Source organism: Hippopotamus amphibius, chromosome 12 (assembly GCF_030028045.1).
Source record: "Hippopotamus amphibius kiboko isolate mHipAmp2 chromosome 12, mHipAmp2.hap2, whole genome shotgun sequence".
In the NCBI taxonomy this organism is placed as follows: domain Eukaryota; kingdom Metazoa; phylum Chordata; class Mammalia; order Artiodactyla; family Hippopotamidae; genus Hippopotamus; species Hippopotamus amphibius.
In genome coordinates, this window is record NC_080197.1 from 77,146,268 (window position 1) to 77,162,391 (window position 16,124).

A 16,124-nucleotide genomic window follows, 5' to 3' on the forward strand; every position below is an offset into this window, starting at 1 on the left:
ACAGGAGCCATGAGATGATACGTGGATCTTGCTTTGAGCCACTAAGTTTGTGATGATTTTATTACACAGCAATTGGTAACTAATCCAGGTAATTTTAGACTAAGAGATCCCATGACTTCTGATCTAGTTGTAAATACTCTTCTTTGTCATCCTGATGGATCCAAACAGACTTATCAGCCCACCCGTGCTAACATGTGGCTTAAAACATATTCTTCACCCCAGCAGGTGATTGAACTAGTTAGTGATGCTAGATGGATACAATGGCTCCAGTGTGGTCTCTTCATGGTTGCTCAAGTGTGCTGCATTTTCTGGGAGCAGTACGCAACCTACCACACTCATGTCTGTGGGACCCCCCTGAGCAACTCAGGTCCTGCTGGTTCAGTTAAACATCTGGCAGAATGGTCAGTCCCCTTATCTGACTTTCAAATTTTTTTCACCCCTTCCTCTGCTTCTGAACCCACAGCTTCCCCTCCTTCACCATCTCTACAATTCAAAATAGGAAAGTGAAAAATAACCAGGCTTTGAGATCAAAGTGATCTATGATTAAATCCATCACTGCACACCCAGCAACGAGGTAGGGAAACACACCCCCTCCCTGAGCCTCAAACGACTCAGCCGCAAAAGGAGGACTAAATGGTACCATCTTCTAAGATGATGAGCTTGAAGCACACCTTTTCTTCATCCTCTGCCTCCACGTCTCCTCCTTAGCTCCCAGTGTCATATTGAGGTTCCATGTAACTTGTTTTCAGACTTTATTTTCTGTAGCTAAACATTTAAAAATTCCAATACAACTTTCCTTCCATCTTCCTAAAGGAGTTTTCCAACCCACACGCGTTTAAGGGAGAAAAATGAACAGTGGGCACAAGAAACCTTAAATTCAAGCGAAAAAATAAGAGTCAGAATTGTCACTGAGGAAGCAGTGTGAACTCTTATTCTGGACCAACAGTTTTCAGATTTTTCTCTCTCAGTTTCTTCCCACTTGCCAAACACCCCCCTCCCATTTTCTTCTCTCTCTCTGAAACACACAGAAATTCTTGAAGCTTCTGCTTATAGTAACAATGGCTTACTTTGTATCACAAACTACCCTGACATTTTTCAGGAATTTAACCGTCACCGTGTAGGTATTATGATTACCCCTATTAAAGTAATGTGCCCACGTTTACCAGCTAAGAAGTGACAGAGCCGGAGCCTGATCCCAGATAGTGTCACGCTCTGGCACAGTGTCAGGAATATACAAGGTGCTGCACCAGTGTTGGTTTTCCTTTCTCTCCCATCAGACCAACACTCCATCTCTATTTATATACATTCAGGTGCACCGTCACTGCCGTGGCCTCTAGATGTCAGAATAAAACACCCCATGTAGCTCTGATGTTCTCCCAGGTCTACTACTGTTAGGAGAAATACACAACCTAACAAGCACTTAGAGGTTTGAAAAGGCAAATGGCCACACACACAAACCAGGAAAGCTCGACATGGGTAAACTGTTTTATCAAGAAAAGGAAAAGAACGACCCTTCCCCAACACTCCCTACATTTCCAGCAAAATCTATCTTTATGAATCATAAAATATTAAAAGAAATAGGACTTCTTGTGTAAAATGAAATGAGATGCAAAAGGGAGAGCAGAGAAAAGCATGATGCACTCAGAAATGGTAAGAAGGGCTTTGGGTCCTAAGCTGGGGAATTGGGGTCCCAGGCAAATCCATGGGATGCTCTGGTGGGTAGGAAAACTCAGCCACAATGGAACTTGGGTCATCCTCAGGACTCTGCTAAGCACTGTGCATAAAATAATGATTTCTGCACTTACCCTTTTGGTGCTAGAGACTAACTGTACTCCCAATGTCTACTCACCTCTCCCCACATTTATAGTTATAGATGGAATAACTGGGCACATAACCAAGAGGCTGAAATCTACATTTCCTAGACTCTTTTGCACACAGGTGTGTCCATGTGACCCGTCATGGCCAATGGGATGTGGGAGGAAACACAAGTTTCAGGTAGTCACCTTAAAAACAAACAGCATGGGACTTCCTAGGTGGTGCAGTGGTTAAGAATTTGCCTGCCAATGCAGGGGACACAGGTTCGATCCCTGCCCCAGGAAGATACCACATGCATGGAGCAACTAAGCCCATGGGCCACAACTACTGAGCCCATGTGCTGCAACTACTGAAGCCCACGCACCTAGAGCCCATGCTCTGCAACAAGAGAAGCCACCACAGTGAGGGGCCTGCACACCACAATGAAGAGGAAGAGTAGCCCCCACTTGCCACAACTAGAGAAAGCCTGTGTCCAGCAACGAAGACCCAACACAGCCAATAAATAAATAAATAAAAATAAATTTATAAAAAACAAACAAACAGCATGCTCTCTCTTTCCACTCTTTTCTCTTCATACCAATGAGACTACAGATGTGGTGTTGGTTGTGGCAAAACCACAAAGGAGAAGAGGCTTGGTTCCCGTCGCCCTGGAACTGCCATCTCAATCCTGAACTACTCACGTTCAAACTGTTATAGGAAATCAGTTTCTGTCTTGTTTAAACCTTCATTATTTTGGCCTCTGTCACAGAAACCAAACAAGGATTCTAATTCACACGTTTATAAATCATTTCAAATTACTTATCACGTTTGAACTGTACAGTTATCCGTAGGAGGAAGATGAAACAAGGATGCTTCTCTTCACTTCACAAATGGGAAAACCGATCAAGACCACCATGTAAAAATATTAGTTTTCGGGGCTTCCCTGGTGTTGCCATGGTTAAGAATCTGCCTGCCAATGCAGGGGACAAGGGTCCGATTCCTGCCCCAGGAAGATATCACATGCCACGGAGAAACTAAGTCCATGCGCCACAACTACTGAGCCTACGTTCTAGAGCCTGCAAGCCACAACTATTGAGCCCACGTGCCACAACTACTGAAGCTCTCATACTTAGAGCCCATGCTCCACAACAAGAGAAGCCACTGCAATGAGAAGCCCGAGCAGTGCAATGAAATGCAGCCCCCATTCACCACACCTAGAGAAAGCCTACACACAGCAATGAAGACCCAATGCAGCCAAAAATAAATAAATAAATAAATAAATAAATAAATAGGAATGATTGTTGCTTAAGGTATAACCCAGGATGGAGGACTCAAAGTTTATTTGTTAACATACAAATGTGGGGTCCTCATTGGGTCCTAACTGGGTACAATATATAGCTGTAGGGTCATCAGTCTCAATTGGAAAGACGTTGAAGGGAGTAGGACAGAATAAGCTATAGACAGGAAATTATCTTGTTCCTCCAGCATCCACAATGGACCAGAGGTCACCTGGCCTAAAGCACAGAATTTTTAATCTGGGGAAAGGTAAAAAAAGCCATGTTATAGAAGCTCAGTCTGCAGGGAGTCCGCAGTCAGGATTAGAACCCAGGTCCAGCATTTTTCACGGTGCAACCCCGACATCCTTATTATTATTACTGTCCTTAACCACTCACTGAGTGTAAGCCACGTGTCACTGGCCACGCTAGCTGCCTGCGGCAGCAGGAATGGCTTCGAGAGCTTGTGTGTTGCCCAGGATGACACAGACTTTCGGATGGCAGAGTAGGATGTGGACTTCAGTCTGCCTGTCTCCAATACCTGTGTAAGTTTCACCACCTTAGGCTGCGCCGCCTCTTTTAAACGTTCAGAAATAGAGTCACAGATGCAGAGAACACACTTATGGTTACCAAGTGGGGAAGTGGGGGAACGAATTGGGAGATTGGGATTGACATATACACACCACTATGTGTAAAATAGGTAACTAATGAGAACCTACTGTTTAGCACAGGGAACACTACTTAATGATCTGTGGTGACCTCAATGGGAAGGAAATCTAAAAAGAGTGGTTAAGTGTATACGTATAACTGATTCACTTTGCTCTACAGCAGAAACTAACAACATTGTAAAACAATGGCACTCCAATAAAAGTTAATAAAAATTTAAAAATAAAAAAATAAAAACAGTCCAGCCTTAGGTAGGAAGATTAAGGGATTAACTAACAAGAACAGTCACAAACCTAAGGGTGAAAGCCCTTTAAACAAGGTCTGTAGCTTACACAGAAGGGGCAAAAGACATATGATGGAAGGGATATTTTATGCATAAAACCTGTTCCAAACTGACTGTGATGGGTTGAACTTATTGGCCCCAGTTCTTCCTACCTCTATCCATGTCTTAACTGTAGACAGAAGATAACCCCCTACCCCTCAACTTTGTGCTTGGCCATGAGACTTTCTTTGAGAAATGGGATAAGTCAGAAGAAGTAAGGTGCTAGTTCCGAACATAGGCCTTAAGAACCATTCCATCCAAGCCCAGCCAGACCCACAGATCTGTAACATCTGTAATTATTGTTGTGTTAAGTCACTGAGTTTGTAAGGGCTTGTTACACGACATTCTTGTGGCAATAGCTAACTTATACACAGAAGTAATATGCACCTGTACTAGGAATTTCTCCAACTGTCTTAGCTTGCACACTGAATTCCTTTATAAAGCACAACTACATTTAGGTTGTTCATTTGACCTGTTCATTTGAAACCATGAGAAGCTGTCAGGGGCTGAGATGAGGCATCACTGCTGAAGTGTGAAGCCAGTATTATACCAGACACACAGGAAGTTGCTCAGAACTTGAACTGGTTGGTGGATTCCATTTATGTACACCCCATCACGGGCTATCTGTCCTAGTCTAGACTACATCTCAGCACGAACTTATGTCACCCTGTCAGCTGCTCTGGCTATCCATACAGGGGCAGGTTGGCTGTCTACACATCTGTATCTTCTGGTCCCTCTGACCATTCTAGTTTCTCTTTGACAGGTCTTGTAGAAAGCCATTTGCCCCAAAGTTGGTTTATCTCAGGAGATGCTGGGAAAATGCCTGGAGTCCTCAGGGAAATAAGGACATCATCTTTCTACTCATATCTCCCAGATTATACAGACCTATGTAAGAAGCTCCACTCCAGAAGTTCCACGGCCTCTCCCTAGTGACCGTGAAACATGAGAATTTGTCTGCCTCTTGAGCCAATGGCACTCATCCTTGTTCCAGGATTCCAGAGAGCCTACTACCTTCCTGTTATTTCCCCTTCTGCTTTGTCCCATAAGGAGAATGGAAATCTACCCACCCTCAGGCTAAGTTCCACGTTCTCTCCTCCGTAGGTCAGCATCCCACTGTCCACAGATCCAATCTCTCCCAAGAAGAGCCTGTTGGCAGCCAGGATGCCCATGATGGAAGGACTCCTGCAGAGCACATGGCGAGAGTGTCACTCAACGAGCAACGGGTCAGGATGAAAGTGAGGGGTAGGAAGCCCAATGACGGTTTACCTTCCAAATTTTCTCCACCCAACCTTCTCCTTATCCTGAAGGCTTTCCCAAACCCTCAGGCTGAACTAAGTTCATGGAACCTTCCCTTCTCAAATTATACTGAAATGACATCTTTTTCATCTTGGTATTGTCGCAATGCAAATGGAAGTGATTGTTCTTTTTCCTTTTGAGAGCAAGGAAAACAAAGAGAACTTCAAACAGGCTAGGGGAGAAAGATAACCTCCTCGCCTGAGAGAGTTAAACAATCTTGGTTATTCTTTAGCTGTTACTGCTAACAAACGCTTGTAGCTAGACTTGTCCTTCACAAAGCTGATTACTCTCTGACTCCATATGAATCACCTGGCATTTCTCCCCCGCTCTATACTCCTTTGGTAGCGCTCTTCATGTCAGAAAGAAGATCATGGGCCAATAAGTTCAGAGACACCAGACCCCGTTGCTGCACTACCTGTTGCCAGCTTTGGCCATGAATTTGCAGAAGAAAAGAATGCAAGATCCTCACCACCTGGACTCTTATCATTTACCTGGACTGCGAGCCCCGCACATAAAATCTTAACCGACTCCCGAGGAGCAGGGGGCACAGTTCTGGAGGCATTAGCCTGCTGTGTCTTCCCTTCTGCCTGGCAGAAAAAGAAAGCCATCTCTCTCTTCCTCCAAAATCTCTGTCTCTGTATTTCTATTTGGCCTCTGTGTACGGAGTAGCCGTTATTATGGCAACAGTATCCTGACTTCATAGTCTGATAAATGCTAAAAGTGGCCGAAGTATCTTCTAACACATTATACACTTTGCTTTATTTTGCTTGAAATTCCTTAAATAGCCAAAGTATCTGTGATTTCTTATTTGGGATCAGCTTTTTTTTCCTCTCCATCCCCACATCTCCTCCACTCTTTCCACCCCACTGCCATGACGACCACCAAAGACAAACAAAGCCCAGACCACCCATTGATGACTTCCTATGTGCTAATCAAGTTCCCTGAGCCCATGAAGACTTACTTCACAGGAGCGGTGACATCATGCAGATCAAGCCAGGCCTGTGGCAGTGAATCATAGCGGCACCATAGTTCCCAGTTAAACCCGTCAGCGGCCAGTCCATACTTTTTCAATTTAAAGGTGTCAAAAAGGATGTTGTCAAACACAGGGGACACAATCACGGTGCGGTCTTCCTGAATCCGAGCCAAGATGGGCTCTGCCCTAAAAGAAGAGTGTGTGACAAACCCAGGCTGGAAACGAGGATGGACAGCAGAAGCAAGCAGACGCAGCTGCTCCAGGCACCTTGACCTGACACTGAGCACCTTCTTCGTGCAGCCTGCGCTGGGTGGTGAGCAGAACTCAGCAGAGTTTAGAGAATCTGCAGCCTTCAGGGGAGCTGGGGCTGCTCCCTGCTGACCCAGGTCAAGAATAGGTTTGAAATTAGCATCGCAATACCACTCCAAGCCATTGTGAACAGGACCAGCAGTAACTGCCTGAATTTACCCAAGAGTCTTCCTGCTTCCGAAATAATGTCTCTTTACTATCTGATTCCCACATTCTCCAAAGAACACCGCTCTCTTTGTATCAGGTAACTTTATGGGAAAAAAAAAAACCTTAGGAATTACCAAAAGATAATCTCTTCATTTTACAGATAAGGACATAAATGTCTAGTTTGGTGAAGTGACTCATTCAAAGTCACAAAGTATTTGGCAAAGTCAAGGTCTGTATCCAGTTGTCAATACACTGAGCCCATTGCTTTTTCTCTAGCGCTAGACTACTTCCCTTAGCCAACCAAAATCCCTGAATAAAAGCATGCTATCTTTGGAGCTGCCTTTTGCTTAAGGTCTGGTGTTGACTTTCCCTACTTCCACAATATCCTGTCATATTCATTATATATAAAATATCTCCTCTCTCCCCTTTCCCAGAAGGAGCCTTACCACCCAACGTTCACTTCAACATGAGCATCCAAGATGGCAACCACGTCAGCCGTAGCCACTTCCCTGCCGGTATTGCGAGCAGCAGCAAGACCTTTTCTCTCGGTGTGCCGTATTATTTTCAGTAGTCCTGGAGCCTTCTGGTTGTAAAGCTTAATCTTCTCATCCAAGTAAGCCTTTAATTCTCCTGCCAACCAAAGGCACACCTATAGAAATTCTGAGTGCAATAATCAATGCAGTGCATAAAATTTGATACTACTATATAATAGTGGTTGGACTACCTCCAGCATACGATAGGCAATTCTACAGCCTTGACTGAGAAAATAGTGTTTCCCCTACACCTACTTCCCTCCCTTCCAGCCTCACGATTAATATTCCCGTTCCTAATCTTTCCCTTGAAGTTAAACCATCTTAGCATAATAATACTGCTATGTGCCTGGCACTGTTACACATGTTTTAAGTGTATTGAGAAATTCTTATGAATGGGACACAGCTGACCTAACTGAGGAAGAGATGCCGATGGACAGACAAAGAGACAGCCTGGAATGTCTTCTCCACAGCTAAACTCTCAAGATTTTCTGGAGAGCACATAAACAACCGAAATCGTTTTGTCTTGTTTTAGATATTCCTACTTGACCTACTCAAGGACCAATTGGGACAGAATGCCCAGACGAATCTCCTTGCCAGCTTCTAGCTAATAAGTTTATCCCCCAAATTAAGCAAATAAGATTTGCTACTTCCAGATTGTTTACAGTTTCTTCTTCGCTCTCTCTCCCCTCTCTTATACATCCTGTCTATACATTCATAGAATTTTTGAAACACTTAGATTGAATCTGTTGACACTTGAAATATTTGACCTGATGCAAATGAAGCTTCACATCTAGGGGCAAAAAAACGGAAGGGGGTAGGTCTCTACTGTCAATTTGTGGCATTTCAGTCTTTACTACGAATGATACGGAGGTAAACAAGGAATAAGAACACCAGTGAACATTTACTATCAGCAAGCCCTGGGCTAAGGACTTTACGTGTATTATTTAATGCCCCAAACAGTCCTATCAGGAAGCGCTATTATTTCTCCCCCGTCACAGATGAGGAAATGGAGGCATGAAGTCGCTGAGAGACTTGCCCACAACCCCACACGGCCCTGGCCAAAGTCACATGAATATCAGGTTTCTTTTGTAGCCTGCGTGGTAGAGATGGCCAACCATTTGCCTCCATTTAACACACAAAAAAAGATTTTAGCACAATACATAATTCAGTGCGGGCCCAAACTGGCTGTTGTTTCCATGGTTACTGAGAGAGAAGGTGATTCCTGTCCCAGTGACACCTGTCAAAGGATGACCAACAATTCCCTCTGCAGTGCCCCTCCAAACAAATCATCTCTATGGAAAATATGAATGGGTTCTCCACCCAAGGGAGCAGGATGTGCTATGTGACAGGGTCTGGAGCAGTCGAGAGCTCTCTCTGGCTTCCCTTTGCGAGACCGCTCAGTGTTTGTAAACGCATAATCTTTCTGCTTCACTGCTCCACTGCTGCACAAGAATGAGTCTTGAATTAACTCTTATCTACTCCTGTGGAACATGGAATTATAGAACCATCGCTTTTGTTTGTTTGTTTGTTTGTTTTTTATCCACAGAAAAAGACATCCTCCAGTTCAGCCCTTGCCTTTGCCCCCTGGCAAAGGTGAGTCCCAGAGAAATGAGACACTTTCCTCACCTCATGTCACAGAGGCAGGGAGTGGAGCCAGCGTCTCCTCAGTCTCTAGAACAGAGATCTTTCTAATCAAGCTCCTATTTCTTGCTTGGAAACCAAGTGTGAAACTTGGTATCAGCCTCCATGCCCAGAATGGAATGGAATCTGCCACCCTCTTTTCTTTGGTTTTCAGTGGAATTTCTGATGTTTTGTGCAGTTATATGGGAAGGACAAGAGAGAAAGGTATTTAAAAGCATGAAAGAGTGTCTGGAAATCCAAAAGAGAAGGCTTAAGAGGTCGCTTGTCTCTTCTCCTTTGGCTAAACTGCCCTTAATTTGATGCTGTGATAATCTATCTGCTACTTAAAGATCACCCAGAGAAGGAACAAATTCTGCCTCCCATGGGTCACTACTTCACAGCCCTTATTGTTAGAAATTTCTCCCTTATAGCTAGCCCAAATCTCTGGTTTTGTGACTTCGTTCTAGTTTCTTTTATTTGATGCCCCAAATTAATAAAATGAAGAGCTAACACTTGCTGAGAGATTGCTATGCACTCAGTGCTATTTGTAACCTATGTAAATATTCTATCAGTGAACATAGCAGCTAGAGCAAGGACTCTGGACTCTAAAGTTTACAGTCAAATTTCAGTTCTGCCACTTACCAGCTGTGTGACATTGAGCAAGTTTCTTGACCAGACTATGCCTTAGCTTTTGTGCATCTGTGAAATGGGCAGAAAAAGTGGTTCCTTCCTCATAGGTTGTTGTCATGATTCCAATAGTTAACGTTTGTAAGGTATTTAGAACAAAGGATGTTAGCTGCCACTATCATCTCTTTAATTCCCACTCTAGTCCATGAGATCGTGATTATTCTCAGCCACGCTTTTTAAGGAAACTGGAGCATGGAGAAGTTAAGTTACTCAAGGAATAGAGCTTGTGAGGGAGGAATCGAGACTCTGAAATCCATAAAGTGAAGACTCGGCTGCACTACCTCCCACTTCTCCGTGTGTCGTCCTTGATGAGCTGGACTAGGTTGGAGAGGGGGCAGGAGGTGAGCAAGTGACCCTGCCAGTGGGAAGAGTCTTGGCACCCAGAGCTCCCTTTTGTCTGGGCGTAATTACCCAGAAAGATTGGGATTTCCTCCCGGGGAACGATTCTGAATCCCTACTTGGTGTCTAGGGTCTTCCTTTGGATACGCCTCACTCCCTTGAGTCTCCCTCGTGGTGCATGGGACGGGCACAGGTGGCTTTGGAGTCACACAGCCTTTGGCCCGAGTCATCACAAACTTGCCACAAAATTGGGTCACACCGTGTCACCTCTCTGTCTTAGTCTCTTCTTCTGTGTGAACAGAAGGATGACCCTCTGTCTTGACTTTGGGAAGATTAACGTGCCCAGCACAAACGGGCCCTGGATAAATGACCCCTTACTTCTTCCTCCATGAGAAGCCCAACTTCTCGTCCTAAACTCTAGGCTAAAACTCCTTTCAGCCTAGCACAGTCCATAAACAGTCATTTTTACTACTATTCCTTGGCCAAGTTGCTCACCATTTGAGCTAAAATCATCCACTAAGATGATCTCCTTCAGCAGTGGAGGGGGGGTCCGGTTGATGACACTAGTGATGGCCCTTTGTATAACAGACAGCGCTTCATCCACGAATATGAGGATGACGCTGAGAGATGGGAGTTGTGAAGGATATCTCTTCCGAAGACACCTGTAAGAGACCTTTTTGTAATCATATTACACTTTTTAATTGCTTAAACATTACTCTCCAATGTCCCCCTTCACTATATATGATGTTATAATATATCAAGTGACTCACCAACCCCCAAACTCATCAGGAAGGGAAACTCTCAGTTGTTTATCACAGCCGCAAGAAGATTTTGTATTTGTCCCAAATTCTCCTGTTATGGGGATAAAATTCATTTCTTTTTTGATTAGCCTTCAGTAGACATTTCCACTTGAACATTCAACGTGCCCCATCCTATTCCTTCCCCGTCCCTAAATTAGCTTCCTTGCCAGAGGTCCTCTTTCTGCCGTTGCCACCACCCTGTCCCCATGTTCTCAGATTTTCCATCATTCTTGACACAACCTTCTCCTTCGTCACTGCAGAGAGGTGCCAAATTGTCCAAAGAAGTGTGCTTGACCCATTTTTTAAATGTCATGGTTTACATTTATTAAATGCTTACCATATGCTAGGCACTGGCTTCTTCTTTTTTTAACATCCTCATCAAGATATATTTCACATAGAGTAAAATTCACCAGTTTAAAAGTGTACAGGGGGGAGGGATAAATTGGGAGATTGGTATTCACACACACACACACACACACACACACACACACACACTACTATATACAAAGTAGATAACTAATAAGGACCCACTGTATAGCACAGGGAGCTCTACTCACTACTCTATAATGGCCTGTATGGGAAAAGAATCTAAAAAAAGAAAAAGAAAGAGTGGACATGTGTATATGCATTACAGATTCACTTTGCTGTACACCTGAAACTAATACAACATTGTAAATCAACTATACCCCAATACAAATTTAAAAAAAAAAATTCTCCAATGGGAAAAAATAAAAATAAAAGCGTACAATTCATTGTTTTTAATATTCACACAGTTGAGCAACCATTACCACTGTCTAATTTTAGAATATTTTCATCACACTTAAAAGAAACCCCATACCCATTAGCAGTTACTGTTTATTTCTTCCCAATCCCAACCCCCTTAGCCATGGGCAATTGTTAATCTACTTTCCATCTCTATAGAATTGCCTATTCTGGACTGTTCATATAAATGGAAACATACAATATGTGATTTTTTGTGTTCACTTAGCATATTTTCAAAGTTCATCACTGTTGTAACATACATCAGTACCTCATTTTTTTCTATTGTCAAATAATATTCCATTGCATGAATATGCCACACTTTTATCCATTCACCCATTATTGGACCTTTAGGATGTTTCTACTTTTTGCCAATATGAAAATTCTTGAACAAGTCTTTGTGTTGGCATATGTTTTTATCTTACTCACATACACACCTAAGAGCAAAATTGCTGTCATGTGGTAACCCTATATTTAACAATTTGATACTGCCATACTGTTTTCCAAAGTGGTTGCACCATTTTACATTACCACCAGTGTTAAATGAGGGTTCCGATTTCTCCACATCCTGGACAACATTTGTCATTATCTGTCATTGTAATGATAGCCTTCCCAGTGGGTGTGAGCTATTATCTCACAGTGGTTTTGATTTCCATTTCTCTAATAACTAGTTATGTGAGCATCTTTCCATGTGCTTGTTGGCGATTTGTATATCTTCTCTGGAGCAATATCTAAGGCCTTTATTCATTTTAAATTGGTTATTTGTCTTTTTGTTATTGAGTTGTAAGAGTTACTTATGTATTCTAGATTCAAGTACCTCACTGGATATATGGTTTGCAAATATTTTGTTCCATTCTGAGTTGTCTTTTCGCTTTCTTGATATTATCTGCAGCAAAAAACATTTCAGTTTTAATGAAGTCCAACTTTTCAATATCTCTTTTATCACTTAGGCTTTTGGTGTTACATCCAAAAATCATCGCCTAACACATTATCTTCAAGATTTACTCTTATGGGGGCTCCCCTGGTGGCGCAGTGGTTGGGAATACGCCTGCCAATGCAGGGGACGTGGGTCAGATCCCTGGTCTGGGAAGATCCCACATGCTGTGGAGCAACTAAGCCCATGTGCCACAACTATAGAGCTTGTGCTCTAGAGCCCGAGAACCATAACTACTGAGCCCACATGCCACAAATACTGAAGCCCGAGCGTGCCTAGAGCCCATGCTCTGCAACAAGAGAAGCCACTGCAATGACCAGCCTGGGCACAGCAACAAAGAGTAGCCCCCGCTCTCCGCGAGAAAGCCTGCATGCAGCAACGAAGACCCAACACGCCAATTAATTAATTAATTAATTAATAGATTTACTCATGTTTTCTTCTAAGAATTTTATACTTTTACCTCTTACACTTACATCTATGACCATTTGGAGTTAATATTTATGTCTGGTGTGATGTAAGAGCCCACTTCATCTTTTGTACGCCTAGATACCCAGTTGTCCCAGCACCATTCTGTCCTCCATTAAATTGCCTTGGCACCTTTAAAGAAGAAAACCTCCTATGTGTCTCTCTCTCTCTACTTACAGCACTATCCACAATGAAAACTTCAGTGACCAGAAGTGTGTGTGTGTGTACGTGTGTGTGTGTGCGCGCACGCATGTGTGCGCGGGGAGTGGGGGGTACTGTGGCTCCCCACCATGTGTCTCCTTGTTACTCACATTATCACTACACAGAACACTTCACTTTTGATTCTTCTGGTCACCAAATGTGTGGGAGTTTTTCCCGCACCAAGCGATCCTCTGTGATACCAGCTGGGAGTCCTACAATTTCATTCAATTCTGACAGTATCTACCTGATGATAGTCAGATCCCACAGGGTAAGTCCTACAAGACTGCTCCCCACCTCAGATGCCAACTGCAAAGAATAGAATAAAGGACACAGTTGAACAGCCAGATGGAGACATACATAGAGCAAGATCTGGGAGGGTCCTGACCACAGGAGCTTCTGTCCCTACAGAGCTGGGGTGTGTCACCCTCCCAGTGTGGATGTGCTCACCAGCTGCAAGGTCCCTGAATCCCATACTATTGAGGTTTTATGGAGGCTTCCTCATACCCGCATGATTAAATATTAATTCCATTTCAACCCTCTCCCCTTTCTGAAAGATGCAAGGTGAGGCTGAAAATTCCAAACTTCTAAGCATGACTTGGTCTTTCTGGTGACCAGCCCCCATCCAGGAGCCCACCCAGAGTCACCTCAATAAAACAAAAGATGGTCCTGGTGCTCTGATCATTTAGGAATTTACAAAGGTTTCAAGGACTCTGTGTCATATATATTTGTATTATCTCACAATAGTATTATTACGAGGGTCAAATGCAATGATGTACATAAAATGCTCAGAACAGAAGTTCTCAATAAACGTTAGCTGCTATTATTACCACTTTGGTGGTTATAGCTGTTCTTGTTATAATTATTAGTTGAACAATAACACCATCCACATGAGAGGAGAAAAAGAAATTGGTGCATTTAAGTCTGGCCACATTGCGTCTGAACAATCTGGGTTGGAGACATGTGAATTTGAGGGTCATCACAGTGTACTGGAGGATGAATTCATAAGAGCTGGATAAAATCACTCGAGTTACATGCAGAAAGGAACCTTCAGCTAAAGCCTGGGGATCGTCAAAATTTAAAGCAGAGGAGCCTGAGAGACGAACTTTAAATTCTTTCAAACTCAGTGGCCATTCTTACTGAATACTATAGATGGGTTATATAATAAATACGCACTTAACTGAGAGTAAGAATCAGTAATTATCCTTGCTCAGCTTCTCTTGCCCCTAATCTGCATAATGCAATCAGCTATCTTCAGGTGTTTCTTCCTCCACCCAGTCTCCCGTGCAACCTTTGGAATATTTTCTTGGCTATTTTCTAAATACTTTCCTAACACTTATCCACACCCCACATTCTCTTCCCCACTTTATATGAAGAGAGGCAGGGGACGTCCCTGGCGGTCCAGTGGTGAAGACTCCGCGCTTCCACTGCAGGGGGCACGGCTTGGGGAACTAAGATCCTGCATGCCCCGTGGCGTGGCCAAAGAAAAAGAAAAAGAAAAAAGAGAGAGTGGCAGAAAATGTGGCTGTTGCAGTTCCAAAAAGAATGATCGCGACCTTCCTTCCAAGCTCCATCTTTTTAATAAGCTAGGGGAGATTTTGAGAACGACATGATTAGGCAATAGTGGGGTCTATTTTATTCATCTCCCATTTTGGAAGGGTTACTAATCATATGGTAGTTGACTTAGCAACTAACTTCCTCATATAGTACCTTAGTTTGGGGTTTAGACAGGCCTACACGTGTAAAGTGATTGCAGTTTGATAGATGTGTTTACTTCTATAGCTTAATTATTATGGTCACTGAAACACTTACTCTGCCACAGAATATATGTCAATGGAGAAGTCTAACACATGAGGCTTCATTTGTACAGAGAATGACAGGAAACTTCATGAAGGATTGGAACACATATAGCGTAATTCCAGAACTGTCAAAAAAGCCAAATCCTCCGAAGGCAAAATGGTGCATTATGGGGCTTTGAGAAATCAGAAAACATGATATAAAACATAAATCAAGTTGGAAAAAATAAAAAACAGGAGTTACACAATGTAACCTTTCACCCCAATTCAGTTCCTCCTTTTTCTTGCCACTCCAACATGGATGAAATGAAGAGTAATTGAAATTCACTCCAGCCACACACCAAAGGACTCCCAAAGGCCATGGAGGGAATTTCAACTAAAATCAAAAAGCCACACAGAGGTCTGCAGGAAGGATCTCTCCTTTCTCCTTGCCTCCCAGTACCTGACCTGGAATGTGTGGACCAGTGCTGTCTGATAGAATTTCCTGCAATGATGGAGATATTCTATATCTATGTTGTCCATTGTGACAGACTCTAGCCACATGTGCCTAATAAGCATTATAATGTGGCTATGTAACCAAAAAACTACTTTTAAATTTAATCCAATTTTAATTAATTTCGATTTATACAGCCACATGTGACTGATGGCTACCATATTGGATAGTGCAGCAGTATATACTGAACAATATTTACTGGTTAAGTGACAGCTAAAGGAATTAATCTTTAGTGACTCCTTCCAACATAGAATCATAGTTCCCCCTCACCCCTAGCAACCAGAGGGCACAAGGGGAGAGACATATAAGGTGAGTAAGTTCTAGATGTTAAAGTTAGAAAGAAAAACTTTATGCATATCGGAACTTTGCCTGAAATTGATATTGTGGAAAACAAATGAAATGATATACACACACCCAAAGAATTGCAAAATATATTCTTATTAATATGTCGGGGTTTCCTAAGGCAAGTTATGTGGGCAGCAAGGCCAGCTTCCTGGCTGTGTGACTTGTGCAATCACACAGGTCCTGATGCTTGGTGAATTAACTTGGTTAATACTCTGCTGTCCCCATCTTGAAATTCTAAATACTTTCTGAACAAAGTACGCTCCATTTTCATTTTGCATTGGGTCCTGCAAATTTTGTAACTGGTTCTGGTCCATGGCATTTTGTGAACTGCTTATTAGAGGTTAACTGCTAAAGCTCTGCCTTCCCATGTGTTT

The 16,124-nt window shown here is 43.0% G+C and overlaps 1 protein-coding gene across 10 annotated transcripts in view; it reads right to left on the reverse strand.

Moving 5' to 3' along the window:
- Positions 1–16,124, reverse strand: part of GALNT8 (polypeptide N-acetylgalactosaminyltransferase 8) — a 116,383-nt gene that overhangs the window by 79,752 nt on the left and 20,507 nt on the right. For all 10 annotated transcript variants that reach the window (XR_009048426.1, XR_009048424.1, XR_009048425.1 and 7 more), the window contains exons 3-6: positions 10,456–10,622; positions 7,228–7,411; positions 6,314–6,511; positions 5,124–5,238 (exon numbers count right to left, since the gene is read on the reverse strand). Coding sequence is in view for 6 of the 10 variants with exons in the window: in XM_057702491.1 (XP_057558474.1) it covers positions 5,124–5,238; positions 6,314–6,511; positions 7,228–7,411; positions 10,456–10,622 (664 nt within the window). In the remaining 4 variants the exon portion in view is untranslated. The remainder of the gene's footprint in view (positions 1–5,123; positions 5,239–6,313; positions 6,512–7,227; positions 7,412–10,455; positions 10,623–16,124) is intronic.